Source organism: Diorhabda carinulata, chromosome 8 (assembly GCF_026250575.1).
Source record: "Diorhabda carinulata isolate Delta chromosome 8, icDioCari1.1, whole genome shotgun sequence".
Lineage (NCBI taxonomy): Eukaryota > Metazoa > Arthropoda > Insecta > Coleoptera > Chrysomelidae > Diorhabda > Diorhabda carinulata.
Window position 1 is genome coordinate 17,970,565 of NC_079467.1, and position 17,124 is coordinate 17,987,688.

General features: G+C 33.3%; 2 protein-coding genes across 2 annotated transcripts; both read right to left on the reverse strand.

The window, feature by feature from the left end:
• Positions 1-395: 395 nt before the first annotated feature.
• LOC130897182 (uncharacterized) lies at positions 396-1,863 on the reverse strand. Its single transcript, XM_057805908.1, has 2 exons — positions 1,690-1,863; positions 396-1,194 (listed from the first exon to the last, which is right to left on the reverse strand). Exons 1-2 carry the CDS (start codon positions 1,699-1,701, stop codon positions 466-468), a joined length of 741 nt encoding a protein of 246 aa, XP_057661891.1. The 5' UTR covers positions 1,702-1,863; the 3' UTR covers positions 396-465.
• A 4,629-nt stretch (positions 1,864-6,492) lies between these two features.
• LOC130897604 (uncharacterized) lies at positions 6,493-13,782 on the reverse strand (the record flags this gene model as incomplete). Its single annotated transcript, XM_057806538.1, has 3 exons — positions 6,493-7,022; positions 7,101-7,449; positions 13,774-13,782. Coding segments are annotated over 3 exons (888 nt in total), but the record flags the coding sequence as incomplete, so codon positions are not given.
• Positions 13,783-17,124: the final 3,342 nt, after the last annotated feature.

Below are 17,124 nucleotides of genomic sequence, written 5' to 3' on the forward strand. Positions count from 1 at the left end.
CCTGTTCTTTCACTTCGAAGACGAAACGAGTGAATTGAGTAGTAATATAGAATGACATTTATGAACCATTCATACCTAAATATTAACCTGTTCTTAGTAAATCGTGTAATAATGAAGTTGTTTGTTCTTCTTTGCCCTGAAATTCAACTTTATATGATAAGGCAGTTATGGAATATTCTGAAGTGTTCTTAAATATTCCAAAGACCATACGAGATTTTGTATAGCCTAAGATTGGCTATTAATGCATCGCACGACTAAAGAGATGGAAAGTTAACAGATTTTGATAGATAAATATGAAAAATGTCAAAATTTCATGTAGAAAATTATAAACCTTGCCTTCTGTGATTTTTGACATTAGGAAATTAATGATAAAACGTTTTTTTTCCATGCGGTTTTATTAATAATGCATTGCTGCTAATAAATAATATATACATAAGGTATCATATAATACGAATGTTGAAAAGTTTAATACAAATTCAAAAACGGCGAGTTTCTTCGTCGAAATTGTTGTCTAAACCATACAGGGCTGTCAGGTACATATCGCTGTTCCCTTACAACTGGTTCGGAAGATTCTGGATCTTGTTCAACGATTGGAATTTGATCTCTAGCTGGTACCGGAGATACCGGAACTGGTGCACTATTAGATCCAGATAATTCTATATTGTAATATGGTAGAGGTACTTTCAATCCTACTAGGATATTATAAGGTAAAGATCCATCTTTTCCTGTTAGATAAGATATTTGAACCGGAACTTGTAAAGGCTCGTTTACGGGAACAGAAGCTGGTTGTGGTTCGTTTCTATCAACTGGGTTAGACTCTGGAATAGGTTTAGCAGTAGTGGTATAAACAGGGGCCCTCGCACTATATTTTGGATCGTCTAAAGCATTAAAATTAACTGCAAAAGAATTCTCATCAAAATTCGATCCTGAAGACGAACTTTGATCAACTTCAGATGCTTCATTTTGTATGTCATTGTTTGTTATCAATGGCGATGCGGAATTTTTAGACGCTAAAAGATCAACTAGGTTTTTCATTGTAGATATATCCAAAGTATTACCGTCAGAAGGTGTTAGTCCCATTAATGTTGAAACTAACTGCGCCATTAGAACTCGTTTTACACCTTCCTCGACATTTGCACGATCCTGTTCAGCATCTTGGGCAAGTGTAGCAGCAACCAACAATAACGCACAGACCTACAATAATTTATTGGGGATCAATTTCAAATAAATGATAAAAAGGTTGAAAGATTGATCGATTTGTAGTCTGTAAATGATATTAGATTAGAAATTTGAATAAAAGAATTATAGAAGTTTTTAAAGTGGGACAAACTGATTCAGTAAACCAAATGAAGTGTCTAACAGCAATGTATACAACACAAGAGAGAATTACTTGGGCTACAGTGTAGAAATATAACTATAAGAATGAAGTGTTCATAATATGGAAGTTTCGAAGCTATGTAACAAACAAATGAATCAAAATATCCCGAACAATCATCTTCTAACGAAAAACTATAATATGTATCATCATTTCATTCTTATTGGAATTATAAATTACGTTGTGTTTTGTATGAACTTGGAACTGGAGTTTTAGAAAACAAATGATACTTTCAATTTGTGGAGATGCTAGATTAAGTGAAAGTATTAATAATATTTCTTTTAATGTAATTTTTAATTTTGAATAATACTTACCAAGATCTTCATGATGTTTTGTAAGGAAGATATGTTGTGACAATGATACTTGATCCTAATATCATCGTTCTTTTATATGAAAGGTGTGTACCAATAATATCCATGTATAAAAAATATTTTTGACTATGAATTTTTCATTAAAAATTTTTTTGATGCTACCATATGGCGACAGAATGTTTTTCTATGGAAATTTTAATATTAATATTTATAGCAAACGACTAGTGACAGCTGTTAACATGTTTTTATTGCAATTATCCATAATTTAATATTGTGTAAATAACAATAAATAGGAGTATAATTAAATTACTGTTATATTGAAAAGTATAATATTCATAGATCTATTTCAATCGTCAATCGTCAAGAGAAATTGATATAAAAGCACCTAAGCAATCAGAACTAACTAATATTGTAATTTTTACAGAGGCTATCTCTTAAGTAACGCCTTCTTATGTCTCACTTCTTGTATTGTTTAGATATTATTAAACCAAAGTTGAAAGCAGCCCCGTGGCAGTAATGAAAATATGTGAAATTGAAGGGGAAGACACAGTTAATGAGCGAATGGTACATTGTTATTTCAATCGATTTAATAGTGGATTTTTCGCGGTCAAGTTGTTTATCTGTGTGGGATATTAAGGTCACAAGGGAAGCATTGAAAAACCTTCCTATTTAACACCAATCGCCGATTATGGAGCTATCTTGGATCTTGTAAACATATCATTTATTATTGTTACAACAGTGGTTCAAATATAAACGGGCGAAAAATTTAATGTCCTGAAAGTGGCTGCACTGGATGTTACTCTGGTCTGTTACCAAACTTAGAGAAAAGTCGGGACTGCGTACCATCGCTTTTTAGTGTACTTATAGCCATGAAAGAGGTGGATGTGCTAGTGTCTTTTGCGCAACGCATCATTAGTCGTTTTTTCGTCAAAGATAATGTAAAATCCGCAGAAATTTATCGAAAATTACTTGTAAAATCTGGGGAAAAGGCCGGAAAGTGGTGGTGTACTTGTCACATGCGCGGCGACCCAGAAAAAGTGTTACTGATGAGAACGTGAGCGCTGTAGAAGACTGGCGCAATATTGTATGCGATATGGACAAAATTTCACCCAGAGGAGTGCCAAATTTACACGAGTCTCCTGCAGTGGTATGAAGAGGAAGGAGAAAAGTGATTGCACCGAACATTCACCACAGACGAGATTTGGGTACACCACCATATTTTGAAGAGTAAAAGCGCGTCTATGGATTGGAAGAATATAGGCAAAGGCGCTCCAGCTTAAGTGAAGGTGTTGTGTACCGTGTTTTGGGACATGGAAGGACTATTTTAGTTGGATGTTTGCATTGAACAACGAACTGTGAATGCGCAGTATTGTAGTAAAACATGGTGAAATCTGTCTACAGATAAAAACGACGCGATACTCCAATTCGCAGTGCGATATTGCTACAAGACATTGCCAGACCGTATATAGTTTGGATCACGATGGATAGGTTGGACGAATTGGGTTTGGAAACACTTAAGAATCTTCTTATAGTCACAATTTATTCATTTGGTCCATTTAAACTGGCACTTGGAAGATTCGAATTCGAAAGCAATGCGGAGGTAGAATCACTCGTGCGCGACAAGACGAGAGATTTTACGAATCGGATAGATGAAAAGTGTGTTGAATGTGACGGAGATTATCTAGAAAAACTGTAAAAACTTCCAGCTCTGTAACTTAATATGAACTTGTTTATAACAAAGTTCTGGTTTATACTCAAACCACCCTCGTATGTTTGTAATACCATTGCAACCTATCCCTTGCGACTTTTTTTCTGTATACAGTTATATCAAGAATGATTATCGAGAAAAAACCCCAGCGAGTGCTATAAATATGTATTGAAGAATATACAAATTTACTTACCAATTATCATTCAGTAGTTAATTGATATGAATTTACAACAAAAGTACAATGGGAGAGATCAAGTGTCAAAAATAACAACGATATATAGTCCTAGAAATTTTGTACGAGACAGGAGGCTTAGTACAAGACTCAGGAAATAATTTTTGAATATTCAGTACAGTGTTAAAATAAATATTATCAAACTATTATTTGAACATGAGTTTATATCAATATGAAATATTATTAAGAACTCGTCTACTGACGTAGATCGTGGACCCGGTTCCGTTCTATTATGTAATAGAATGTAAAGTTTGGCGGTTGCAGAAATTCTCGGAAGGACCATTTACATACGGTGGTAATTTCTTGATATTGTTTTCTATAATTTAATTACAGTATGTTATAATCGTTTTTATTGAATCAATTTCTAGGAAGGCATTTTCGTTTGTTTTTATTCTTGTACCAAATTATCGAGAAATCCGTTTTCGATAAATAGGTGTTTGTTTATCAGCGAGTCAGTCAGTGAATGTCAAAGAGAACGGATCAAAATATTGAAAAGAAAGCGGTTGAATAAATTATATAAGTTAGTGAATAGTTAAATCTTGGTGAATAGCGAGTAGTTTAGTGTTTAGTGCATAGTTTAGTGTATCTGGTGTAAGTGTGTTAATAAGTTGAGTAAGTAAGAAACACCGAGTATGAATTTTGTCAAGAAACTATCTAAATGAATAAAATTGGAGTCAAATGTGGGGTATTACAAATAAATAGTGACGTAAACATGGTTAAGAGACTAGGTGACCTGGAAGTGACAGAACTAAAAGCAAAATTGGAAAATTGTGAGCCTGAAACCTCTGGTAATAAAAGCGAATTATTAGAAAGACTCACTAGTAAGTGAAGGCTTTTATCTAAAAAACGAGTCTTTGATCTCGTCAATTTCTGAAATGAAGAACGATATTTCTACTAAAATGGATGAGAATATTACGACCATGAAGGACGATATTTCGACTTTGAGAAACGATATTTCTCCCAACTGGAATTGCCGCTGTAAGAAAACGGTCCTTCCGAGAATTGCTGGATCCGCCAACTTAAGATTTTAATGGCATAATATAACAGGACTGGCTTCACGATCTATAACAGTAGACGAGCTCGTAACAATATATTTTTTAATTTATTGTACTACTTAATATCGGGCAATATAGGCCGCAATGTTCATGTCTAGGTTTTGGTGCAAACATAGTATTTCAATTAGTAAGCAGTGTGATAATATTTTAAAACATTATCGATCACGAATTCACGATAGTAGTATGATGTAATTGCACTCCGTGTGTCAATCCTTAAACTTTTAGCATAGAATCCAGCTTTTCCCACATTGAGCAAATAACTTGAGTCGTAAGTTTGATACTCTGTTTTCAGACTTGCCCGGATTAGCACTTTTCTTGATAGACCTTCTTTTTCATCACCTGTTAGGCCTTTTAAAATTTTATTTCTCTGATACCCTTTATAGCTTCTTTTACATTTCTTAATTTCTCTTCTTTACCAAAAAGTCGAAATCAATATTTATCTTTTTCTTAGCAAAGCTGGGCGATGAAAAAATAATCGTAGAAACACCTGTGAAGGGAAATTATTCAAGAGTTGTCCTACAATCTGAATCTACAACGACTGAATGACCAAACGAACGCAATGATGGCTCTGGAGAACCGTTTGAAGAGCTTTCTGTTGTAGATGACTGCCATGGAACCGTCACCAGCTTCCCAGGACGAGGATGTTCTATGTCCATAATAGTACTGCCCAGTCTCAGTGATTGAAAACCTTTAACAGCGAAGTCCAGGTGACGAACCTTTCTGTGGAATTCATTCACTATTCTTGCAACGTCGTGGTTATTAATTTGGATACAGGAAATGCTCTAAACTACAATCTGTATGATTCTACAGGGGATCATAAAGGACTTGAATCGGTGTAAAAGCTTGGGGGTCAAATACAATGACACTTGTTAAGAAGCAAAACGTAATCATATTCAGTAATTTTTGAGAGCTTTTCAAGTACAGCATCTACTTTTGTAGTTATCTATCCAGTTACCATTGGGAAACCTGAATTTTTAGCTAAAACGCAAAGTATAAAAATGAACTGGATGATAATAGTCGTACTATTCCCATGTTTTGGTCTCTTAGTTTAATTTTAGCATCTTTGCGCATCGTTGTTGCTTGCTTTTCCTATAAGCCAGCTTAATGTGTTTTTTCATCAAACTCAAGTAGATAACTACAAACACTTTTTGCCTTAGTTGATTCTGTGAGTTTATTTGTTACTCCAATGAGAACAGCTTCAAAAAAATTGAAATAGCAATAATCTAAATTGTACATGTGATATAGAAGAATTTTTGCAGCTCCAAGTTCCAGGTAGGTTTTTCTTAAACTTCAAGGAACATAACATTTATTAATAAGACACTTATGCTTTGATCATGTCTTATACTATCCCATCGATACTGTTATTATAACCATGGTGAATTAGGGGTTAGATGTAGGGTAGTTACTACATCATGGTAAGTAGTGCAATAGATTACATTGGAAAAACGTTACGCAGAACAGATGCTTGCTAGTAAGCCTCACTTACAACTTAACAAACAATTATATGAACTAGTTTTCAAAACATCATGACGTGATGTCTAGTGCTATATTCTAAATAGTGTATACTCACTATCTGATAGATTTTGAAAAAAAATGTAGTGCCCCGTACTATCGATACTTTCTGCCCTTCTCCTTCATAATTTTAGGAGAAAATAGTAATTTGGATTCAGGTTAAATAAAATAGATTATAAGCAGTTTAAACAATGTTTTTTTAATTTTCAGTATTATACAAAAAGACTAGTCATGTACAAATCCATATAAAAAAACATGGACTATTTATAGATCAAAAAATGCTAGCACTATTCTCAATTTTACCATGAAGAACCAGACCATCCCTTATTACCAGACCATCCTGGAGAGCCATATCCTCCTAACGAGCCAGACCAACCGGAGGAACCGGACCATCCAGATGAACCACCATTCCATCCATTATTCACTAAAACCGGTACTGGTTTTTTAACTATAACAGGTGTATGTACGGGAACTGGTACATGTTTGGTGATGTGTACTGGGTAAGGTTGCGGTACTGCTACTTTATATGGCACTGGTACGGGTACTTTAACTGGTACTTTAACAGGTACTGGTACGTGTTTCTCAATCGTTACTGGAATACGTTTCTCAACAGTAACTGGGTAAGGTTTTGGTACGTGGACTGGGTACGGACGATCTACTGGAACCGGTACTGGATGAGGTACTGGAACTGGTACTTTCCTTTCAACAGTAACGGGGTAAGGCTGTGGAACTGGAATCCCTACTTGTTTAGTTACAGTAACGTGATTTGAGACAGAAGAGCCCAAATCGATTGCTCCATTAACAATGCCAGATCCAATGTTTGTTGAACCTATTCCGGAGCCGATACCAGAGCCAAGTCCAGAACCAAATCCAGAACCGATTCCGGGGCCCAATCCAGAACCGATACCAGAGCCAAGTCCAGAACCAAATCCAGAACCGATTCCGGAGCCTAATCCAGAACCGATACCAGAGCCAAGTCCAGAACCAAATCCAGAACCGATTCCGGAGCCTAATCCAGAACCGATGCCTGAGCCAAATCCAGAACCGATTCCAGAGTTTAATCCCGAACCAAGACCGGAGCCTAAGGAAATACTTCCTCCATTGTTACCATGACCTAAGTTCCATCCTGATCCGGATCCGTAACCTTGTCCTGTGCCTCCCGCACCCCAGCCGAGAGATTCTCCAAAGACACCACGTTTTGTGGTCTTCTTTTCTTCAGCTAAAGTGGCGGAGACACTTAAGAACAGAATAATTACCTAAAATGAAGAAGAAAATATTCACATTTAGTTAAAATATTTTCTCTAGAGACAAGCTATGGTATTTCAATAGATATTTAAGAATATATAAAAATGCAATAGGCAGGATCTACAATAGACAGAAATGTGTTAGTTTATCGTTTTATAAATTAAAGAATCTAAAACTTCGCTTTTCTACGTAGTCAGAAGTTAATCAAACTTATTCATCATGATATGGGAATGTGGAGTCAGTCATATTGACCATCATATGGAAAAAACAGTTGGGTATATGGAGTTTGCTTCTAAAGACACATCATTTTTACAATGTTAGCAGCAAAAAATAGATAACACAATGAAAAGTTGAAAGAAAGATTCTTATTTGTTAAAAAATATTGATGAAATCTACATAGAATATAATATATAGTCTTTGCTATATCAACTGCTCTATTAACAATGAATTTTTCGCATTTAAATTCGAGAGAAATGATGCAGAAACTATTAATGATAAATTGAAAATTTCAACAAAAGCGGAAGCAATTTTTTTCTACAATCTTGATTTTTCAAACTTTGTATTCACATTATAGTAAACTGTCACACGATTAATAAACGAATTTAATTAAAATTTGAACCACTTACGGTCGTCTTCATCATGCCGTGTATAAAAGGAGAAAAGGTGAGCAGAAGACTGATACAAATTGCATTTCCAAATAGAGTTTTTATACTGAAACATTTTTTATGCCCCGAGAGGGGCAGATAAGCAGGTTGTTAGTTAACAAATACACAGAAAGACGGTCTACTTTCTGTATTACGTAACGGACACGGATGAAAAATCTACCGTCAATGTCGTGGTGAAGGTGTAGGTTACGAAGAAATTATGAAATTTATCTCACTGAAGAAGTGGACAAGATTAAATCGATATTTTTGGTGTCGTCAAGCAATGATGTTACTGAAATAAGTTACCTTTGTACCTTTGTGTTTTGTAAGATGCTGAAACTAAACTTTAAAAACATTTTATAGTCAAATTTATTGATTATTCATAACTTTATTGAATATTCAAGTATTATATATGGATAATTCTGATGTACACGGTGTTTTAAGACAAATCGCTCTTGTTAATAAATTTATATTAATTTGAAAATATATTAAAATTTTTGAAAATATTTCGTATTTACATTCTACGTCTCTATTTTGCACAATTCGTTTGAGGAATATACTTCGTTTAAGTATTCACCAACATTTTTGGTAACAATGTTTGTTAACATACTTTTACCATATGTTCAGTTCCTCAATACACAAAAAGGAAAAAAACTACAGATGTATGACGTTTTTAGATACAGTTAACAAAATAATGACCAAAGCCATAGGTGAAAATTTGAGAAAATATAGAGAAAAACGCTAAGAATGGGGTATGAATATGATCTGCCAATTTACTAAGTTTTCATAGATTTCTAAAAAGCTCACGATACTGTGAACAGATGATATTTGTACAGCATTATTAAAAATTTTAGTATTTTTAACAAGCTAATAAGTCTTATCAAAATGACAAGAATACAAAAACTAAGATAAAGGCAAACGAAAGAATAAGAAAATATCTTTAGACCAAAACAGGATTAAAACAGAGAGATCCAGTATCCCTACGCTAATCAATATAGTATTAGAATGTATGTAAAATCAGTTTGAACAGAATAGGGAGACTAAAAAAAACAAAGACAGCGCAACTACTGGTATACGCAGCTTAAGGAAATTTACAATAGAAACGGCAGAGACAGTAAATCTCAACGAAGATCAATCGAAGTTTATGATAATGGCAACACCACGAAGAAAAAAAGCAATAAGTAGTCTCAATACCACTGAATGAAAAGAAAGTAATGACTTTAAAAATAAATTCTCAGTTATGTATATCTTGGGATGGTTATCAAGACGAAAGAGAGAATTTGGAAGCAAAAATGACGAAGAAAAAAAATCTTCATAAAGGCGTAGCTACATCTATACTACTCACTTTTGATTGAGTAGTATTAAGTTCTCGACTTACTTGTCTAGGGCTAATTGTTAAGTGGGAGTTCGATGATCAGAAAATCTCCTGTGATATTTCCTAGTAGCAGCTCTACAACTACAATTATAGAGCTCAGTAACAAAAATTAAGTCGGCATATTCTGAGGTCAAAAACTCATGTCTCACCCTGTATATATCATTGTACATATTTCTTTATTGATATGAAATGTACTGTATTGTAATATGTGTCTTCTGTCGCTAATAACTGTGGTAATTGAAGCGACTAGAAATGAAAAAAATTGAAATTTACATAGCGTTAATAATTTTATGTTGCTAATCCGGATTGAAAGTTTTGGATTTCTGAATTTGGCAGCTGAAAAACATAGTCTCACCTTTTCGAGATCTCTTACGAGCTGCATCAATAAAATTCACCGCACAATACATATATATTTCATTTATTGTGGCTGAAATTATTATTTTTTTCTCAATATTGATGCTAGATTATTGAAACGATCGAAATATAGAAAATCGTCTTTGTGGTTCAACAAATTATGCCCTTCTGTTTATTTTCCAATTATAAAACGGACAATTACGAAACCATTAATACTCAGTTAAATTTATATTTTTGGACTCATAATACACTTCTAAAGAAGGCCATAAATATTTTTGGTGTAAATATTTCAAGAGATTGCAGAAATGATTAACATACATTTAGCAAGATACATTAATTTGATAAATTTCTATTAGTAAATCCGAGCAGATGTATTATATAAATGATTAAATATCTGTGGAAATGTTGAAATCTTACATTTTAAAGAATTCTTTCAATATTAAAAGTGACGAAATAGCTTTACCGAATTTCTCAATCTATGGAGGCACTGTGATGTGCATAGACATATAAATTTTTGTTCATTTTTTTCTACTTCCCCCATCGTTACTTTGGATTGAGTTTTCTGTTATTTTTAACAGAGGCCTCTTCCGCTTGTTTCTAATTTTTTGATCCCAAGTATTCCCGAAATATAAAATTATATCATTACTATCACTATCATTACCATATCAGTACAAGTCGCACTTTCCGTGGATTCTCTTGGTTAACAATCTCATAGTAGAGCTGATAATTAGTCATTATCATTTTAATTGATCATGATTGCTCATACTCAATATTCTTCTTGCTCAGAGCCATCGTTTGCAAGCCATAGGTCGCCAATGGAAGAACGCGTCATATATTATCTTCGTGAGAATATTATAGCAATTTTTTTTATTTTTAAAATTCAATTCCTTGAACTAACCCCAACTTATTTGCTAATTAAATTGAGAGGCTAAGGTATATATAAGACGTTTTTGACATCTTTGTCTACGTCCATCACTACAGGTTTATTGTTATTTCCAAACTTTTTGATGCTACATTTAGCACTTCAAGCACATTTTAGGTGAATTCATTCCACCAGTTAAGCTTCTACAGGTATCTCCAATGCTGTGGCGAAAAACTTTAACTAGATTATACTCTTTGGTTTTCTGTGTTTCAGCAAAAACTTTGTTATATAAGTAATAGGTCAGGAATTTTTAATGCAACTTTCACTTTTTAATATATTCTGTATTTGATATTGTCTCTTCCTTCATCATTTACCTCTACAAGATAGTTACCGCTTAATATTAGTAGAGGATATATATATTTAGAGTATATCTTCTAAGATTTTAACTTAATTTTTGCCTTTTTCGGGTCTTCCTCATAGTTTAGGTATGCTTTTTATATACACCAATAGTAAATTGTCTTTGTACGATGATAGATTTCTAAAAATTGCTCTACATGATGTACTCGATTCGATCAACCAATATTATTTAAAAAGTTATCTCTCAATTTCCATGAATATTGTCCATATCATATACACTGCGATCCAAAAGATCCATTGTGTCCCCCTTTCTAGCTGCGTTATTGGGGAGCCCAGCATTTACGGTTAATACTGTTAGTCCCTCTATTTTTAGAAAGTTCAGAAGATGGATGGCTGTAACAGCCAGATATGTACATCTTCTATTTGATACGCTTCCAGTTATAGTGCTCAGAAGTTCCACTTTGAGAGAATGTGGATAGAGGTTTCGTCCTCTGTGCAACAACATCTGCACGCCGCATAATCTGCTAAGTCTAACGTCTTCAGGTGTCTATTGAGGCGACCGTACCCCGATAGGACTCCTGTTAGTATTCGTAGATTGTTCTGACTTAGGTACATTCAACAGATATTCTTTGGTTATAATTTCTCAGGAGAGTTTCAGACCCTGTAAGTTATCCCAATAATTGGTTTTGCTTCTGTACTTCTTTTTTTCTAATTCTCTTACTACTTGTCTATAACTGATACTACTGATGAGCTAAGATCCTATGAAGGGATTTTCTGCCCTCGCTTTAGCGAGCTTATCAGCCGTTCCATTTCCATTCCCTCCGCTATGTTCTGGAATCCATTGTAGGGTAACTTAATTTTTCTTACCCAAATCGTTCAATTTTTCTCTACAATCTCAAAAGAGTTTTGGATTTTATGATATTGGAGTTCTAATGGCTGCCTGGCTATCGAACAAGATGATGATGTCCTGTTTGCGATAGTTACTCTTTAAATTTAACTGGACAAATTATTCAATTGCATAAATTTCTGCTCGAAAATGCTTGGTTTGTCCATGCTATCAGGGTGTTCGGTTCTGGGCCCATACACTCCTATTCCAGTTCTGTCTGCTGCTTCAGATCCATCCGTATACCAATTAATGGCCTTTTTTGTTCATTTATTGTTTGGTGTTATGATCCCACTTACTACAGCTTAGTATTGAGGTAAATTTTTTCTAGAATTTTTTTCTAAATTTTCTCGATTTATCGTCCTGAGGCATGTCCCAGTTCTGGTTTATCTTTGGTGATTCAATCTCTAAACATTCTAAGTTCTAATTCTTTTATTAACCGATTCTCAGAAAATATAAGACTAACAGAAACGTATTGTATTACGTTCATATGAGTTCGTAACTTCGTAATAATTCAAACAGAATATAAATTTAAATTTTTCTCATTACTCTTTCACAACTATTCAACAATAAATGAAATAACTCAGTTATTTTGTACGAGTTTATTATGCTAATTATATGAATCATAAAAAACAAGTAGTGCTTTTTGACATACTGTACAAATATGTTACATTATTAACGTGCTGGAATAATACATACGAGTATTACCTAATACAAAGTTTGTTGATGTTTATATATTTGTTAACTCCTTCATTAAATCCGTCAATAGTAAAAAATTTGGAATATTCTTCAAGAGGAACAAGCAAATGCGTTTTATCCATGTTATCCGACATTTTTCTTGTATTAAAGTGTGTCAAATATATAATGAAACATAAATCGATTTTATTTGCTCCTTTATGAATGAACAGCTTTCAAAAGACTATGTGTACAATTTCCGACATTTCGATTAGTCAGTAAAAAGTAACAGCCATTTAATCCATTCAAAATAATTTCGTGTGTTAATTTATCATTGCTTCTTGATAAAAAAAATGGCTTCGAAAGTGTTATCCGGACTCTGCTTCATGGAGAAAGAACCATTTTTTATTGGTTTGCTGAATTTGAACGTTGTCGTACAGACACCGATGATGGTGAACGTTATGGTCGTCCAATTGAGGAGGTTACTCCAGAAAAACTCCATTAGTTGGTTCATAATCGTAAATTGCGTGAGATAGTTGCGGCAGTACAGTTATCAAAAGGTTCACAATTGTGCTTGATTATTTGACCACGAGAAACCTTTTTTTAATGTGGGTGCCGCCTTTACACAGAGTCGATCAAAAACAACAAACAACGTATTGATGATTCCGAGCAGTGTTTGGTCATGTTTACACGTAATAAATCAGATTATTTGCGTCGATATGTGACAATGGATGAAACATGGATCCATTACTTCACTCCGGAACCAAAACGATCATCATCTGAGTGGACTGCCATCCGAACCAGGTTGCCAGCCAACCACGTCCGAAGCGCTCCAAGGCGCAACAGTCAGCTAGGAAGTTTATAGCTTCAGTATTTTGGAATGCGCATGGATTGTAGATAGAGACAATCAACAGCGAATACTACATTGTTGGATCTTTTTAATGCAAAAATCAAAGAAAAGCGGCTCAAATGAAGAAGAAATTGTTGAAACTGAACTCTTTTTTGAGTCAATACACAAATCCTTCTACAAGTACGGCATCGAGAAGTTAGAAAAGCGTTGGAATGGTTGTATTGCTCTGGAAGGATAAAATCGATTTTTGTAAAGTTTTTTTTAGTTAATTACACTACTTATTGAGTGATACGTTATTTGATGATTTAGTCTTGACCAAGTAAGTTTCTATTTACCTGAGCAAATGGATGATTTCACTACTCTTTTTCGACCATTTACTGTTTCCTACAGAAAAGATTTCTCAATCTGACTGTTGTACTGTACATTAAGTGAAAATACCATTAACAGCTAATTAAATAAAGCTGTTAGGATCTTTATCATTAATAACTTCATTTCTACATTGATTTATTATTCAAATAATAATTAGGAAAGTTCCATCGTTGATTAAAACCTTGTTCTATGAATGGGATTACAAAAAAATTATAATCATTAGAAGTTTGAAATCCAATAGATATTTTTTTCATTCTATTTTCTAGACAGAGAGACTTCCATAATTGTACAAGAATTGAAAGAAAGGAAATTCCTAATTATACAGTAGCTGTCATTGAATATCCCCCATATTCACCTGATCTGATGTGTGTCTTCTAGTTATTATTTAACCTAAAGTAACATTTACGTGGTTGAAGTTTCACGACGGAGAATGAGATAGATGAAGCAATTCACCAGTTTTTTTATAACAATGAAGAGAGTTGAATATTTTCGATCTATTAGAATTTGAAGAAAATTTTTAGAAAAGAAAAACAACTTAATTATTTTTTCATCACTGCAGTCAAACTATAGATAATCCCGTACAGATTTGTACAACTTAAAATTAATCAAATTGATATTTTAACTGAAGCCACAGAAGATGCAATTTTAAGTCTAAACCCTATAGTGTAGCTGTAATTGATATTGTTAAATCTATATAAAAAATCTATTGTTTAGCCATACAACTTTGTTAGTGATCAATTGTACTTGTTCAACTTTTACTGTTCTCAGTCACTAAAATATAGAATATATTCAATTTAATGAGTAAGTTGGATCTCTTATTTTTTATTAAAAACTACTCTTTCTATACAAGCCGCTTGATTAGTAAATGTGATACGTATTCTTGAAAATGTTGGTCAACAATCTGCTTTTTAGAGATACGTGGGAATAAAACAGTGTTAAGAATCTTTCGGAACCAAATTTTTGATTCTTTTAAATTAAATGATTTGGTTTCTAGATTCTTATAGTTTTAATGAATTCATAAAACTGGTTGAATTCAATAAAACGTAATGACCAGTTTCATGTATATCGATTTTGCGTACTTCCTTATGCAACAGTACATTCTCTATTCACAACCAGTTTTGATAATTTCACTCACTAATTTATTACATTGTTGCTATTGTTTGAATACCAGTTTCAGTGGCTTTAGGTTTGTATAAAAATGTGATTTATGTTTATAAAATCAGTTGCGAACTCGCATTCTATAATACAATCAAAAAAAAAAAGAAGAACAAATAATTATGTTTCGAAAATTCCCTCCTTTTTATAAGAATGAGAATATTTTTCAAATACATACTTTTTGTTTAAAAAGTTTTTTATATACTTGTGTATAATGAATCTATTATATCTCATTTTCTTGCTGTGGCTCAGGGTTTACACAAAAATTCCAGGATGTGAAATAGCTCTGGCTACCACAGATCTTCCAGTTGGAATAGTCCGAATTTTCATTGTCTGTCACACTTCAAGAGGCGGTAATATTGAAAATCTTATATTGTACCAATAGACCAAAAAGAGGTTAACAAAACGTGGAGAAACAGGGAGAAAAGAAAAAAGAAACATAAAGAATGGTACAACCAAGAATGTGACGAGACAAGAGAAGAAAAAAGCAGAGCGAGAACAAAATGGCTGAACAAACACCATGAACTATTATTTATTAATTAATTAATTAATCCTTAATAGAAGGAAAAAATGGAGAAACACAAATAAATTAAGACAAGTTTACGAAAAGATAAAATACCAAAACTATAAACCAGTAATAAAAACAAAAGGGATAGAAGGAGTAATAAAAAAGAAGCAAATGAAGAAATAATGTTAACAGAAGAAGAAGAGGACAAGGTAAAATGTCCCACAGATAATAAAGTTCCAGGAGAAGATGGAATAGAACCGAAACTTCTTAAATATGGTGAAGAGAAACTGAATAAACATATATATCAACTCATAGAGCAGATATGGAAACAAAACAAATCCCAGACGAGTGGAGCACAGGCATAATCACACCAATATTTAAGAAAGGCAATAAAGAGTCATGTCAGAATTATAGAGCTATAATCCTGCTAAATATCGCGTAAAAAATATTAGCAAATTCAATAAACAAAAGATTGCGAGAATTTGCAGAGAAAGAACTAGGAGATTATCAAAACGGCTTTAGAACAGAAAGATCAAATATCGAACCAAACCAAATAATAGAAAAAATAGTGAAATATAAAACAGAAATACATATGGTTTCTATTGACTTCAGAAGTGCTTTAAATTCAATAAAAGAAGAACTAGAGACACAAGAAATCAATTGAAATAATACTAAGTGAGATTCTAAGGCAGAACATCAGAAAAGACACACACAAATAAAGGTGTCAAACAGAAAGAGTCAATGTCACCAACGCTATTCAATATCATATTGGAAGGAATTGTGAGAAAGGCAGAATTACAGAATAAGGACATTATAACAGACGTAGCACAGATGATGTAACTATCAAAGCAAATGGACAGAGGGAATTGAAAAAGTCGATCAACAAATAAAAAGGAGCAAGAAATTACGGAATGGAAATAAATGCAGATGAAACAAAATATATAAGAAAGGGGAAAACCAGAAGAGAGAGCGAACCAACTGAAAACTAACATATACTGTTAACTATCTAGGAATAACGTTGAGACAAACAATCAGAGACAGGAAAGGAGAGGATACAAAAAGGCTATCATCAAACCTATGGAAGAAACAGAAACGTATTAAAAAACAAAAACTTAACCAAACAAAACAAATTAAAAATGTACAAAACCCTAATAAGACCAGTTATTACGTATGCGATGAGAACAACAGGGGGCTGGACATATAATAAGAAGAAAACCATATAAAATGATCAAAAGAATAAGGCAATGGATCCCATTGTGGCCAAGGAGAAGAGGCAGACATGAAAAAACGAAATAGAGGACATAAGAGCACTTAATATAAAGAACTGGAGGGCAAAATTCCGGAGCCGGAAGGAATGGAAAAAAATAATAAAAGCAGCCAAAACAAACTATAAACTATAAAGAAAACAAAAGGAAACGAGGAGTAATTCACCTCAAGATCAAGATGATTGAAGATGAAATTTCTCTTCCTACTTTTTAATTTAGAAATTTCTACATATATACCTTCCAGAATAACTAAACTAAAAACCAATATGAAATAAGAACAAGATTAAAGTAAAAGAAACGTGCTATGTATTCATTTATTGTTTGCCTGTAATGCATCTGTTAATATTTTTGCTATCCATCGTACAGACAATATATTCACAATCCGTTTC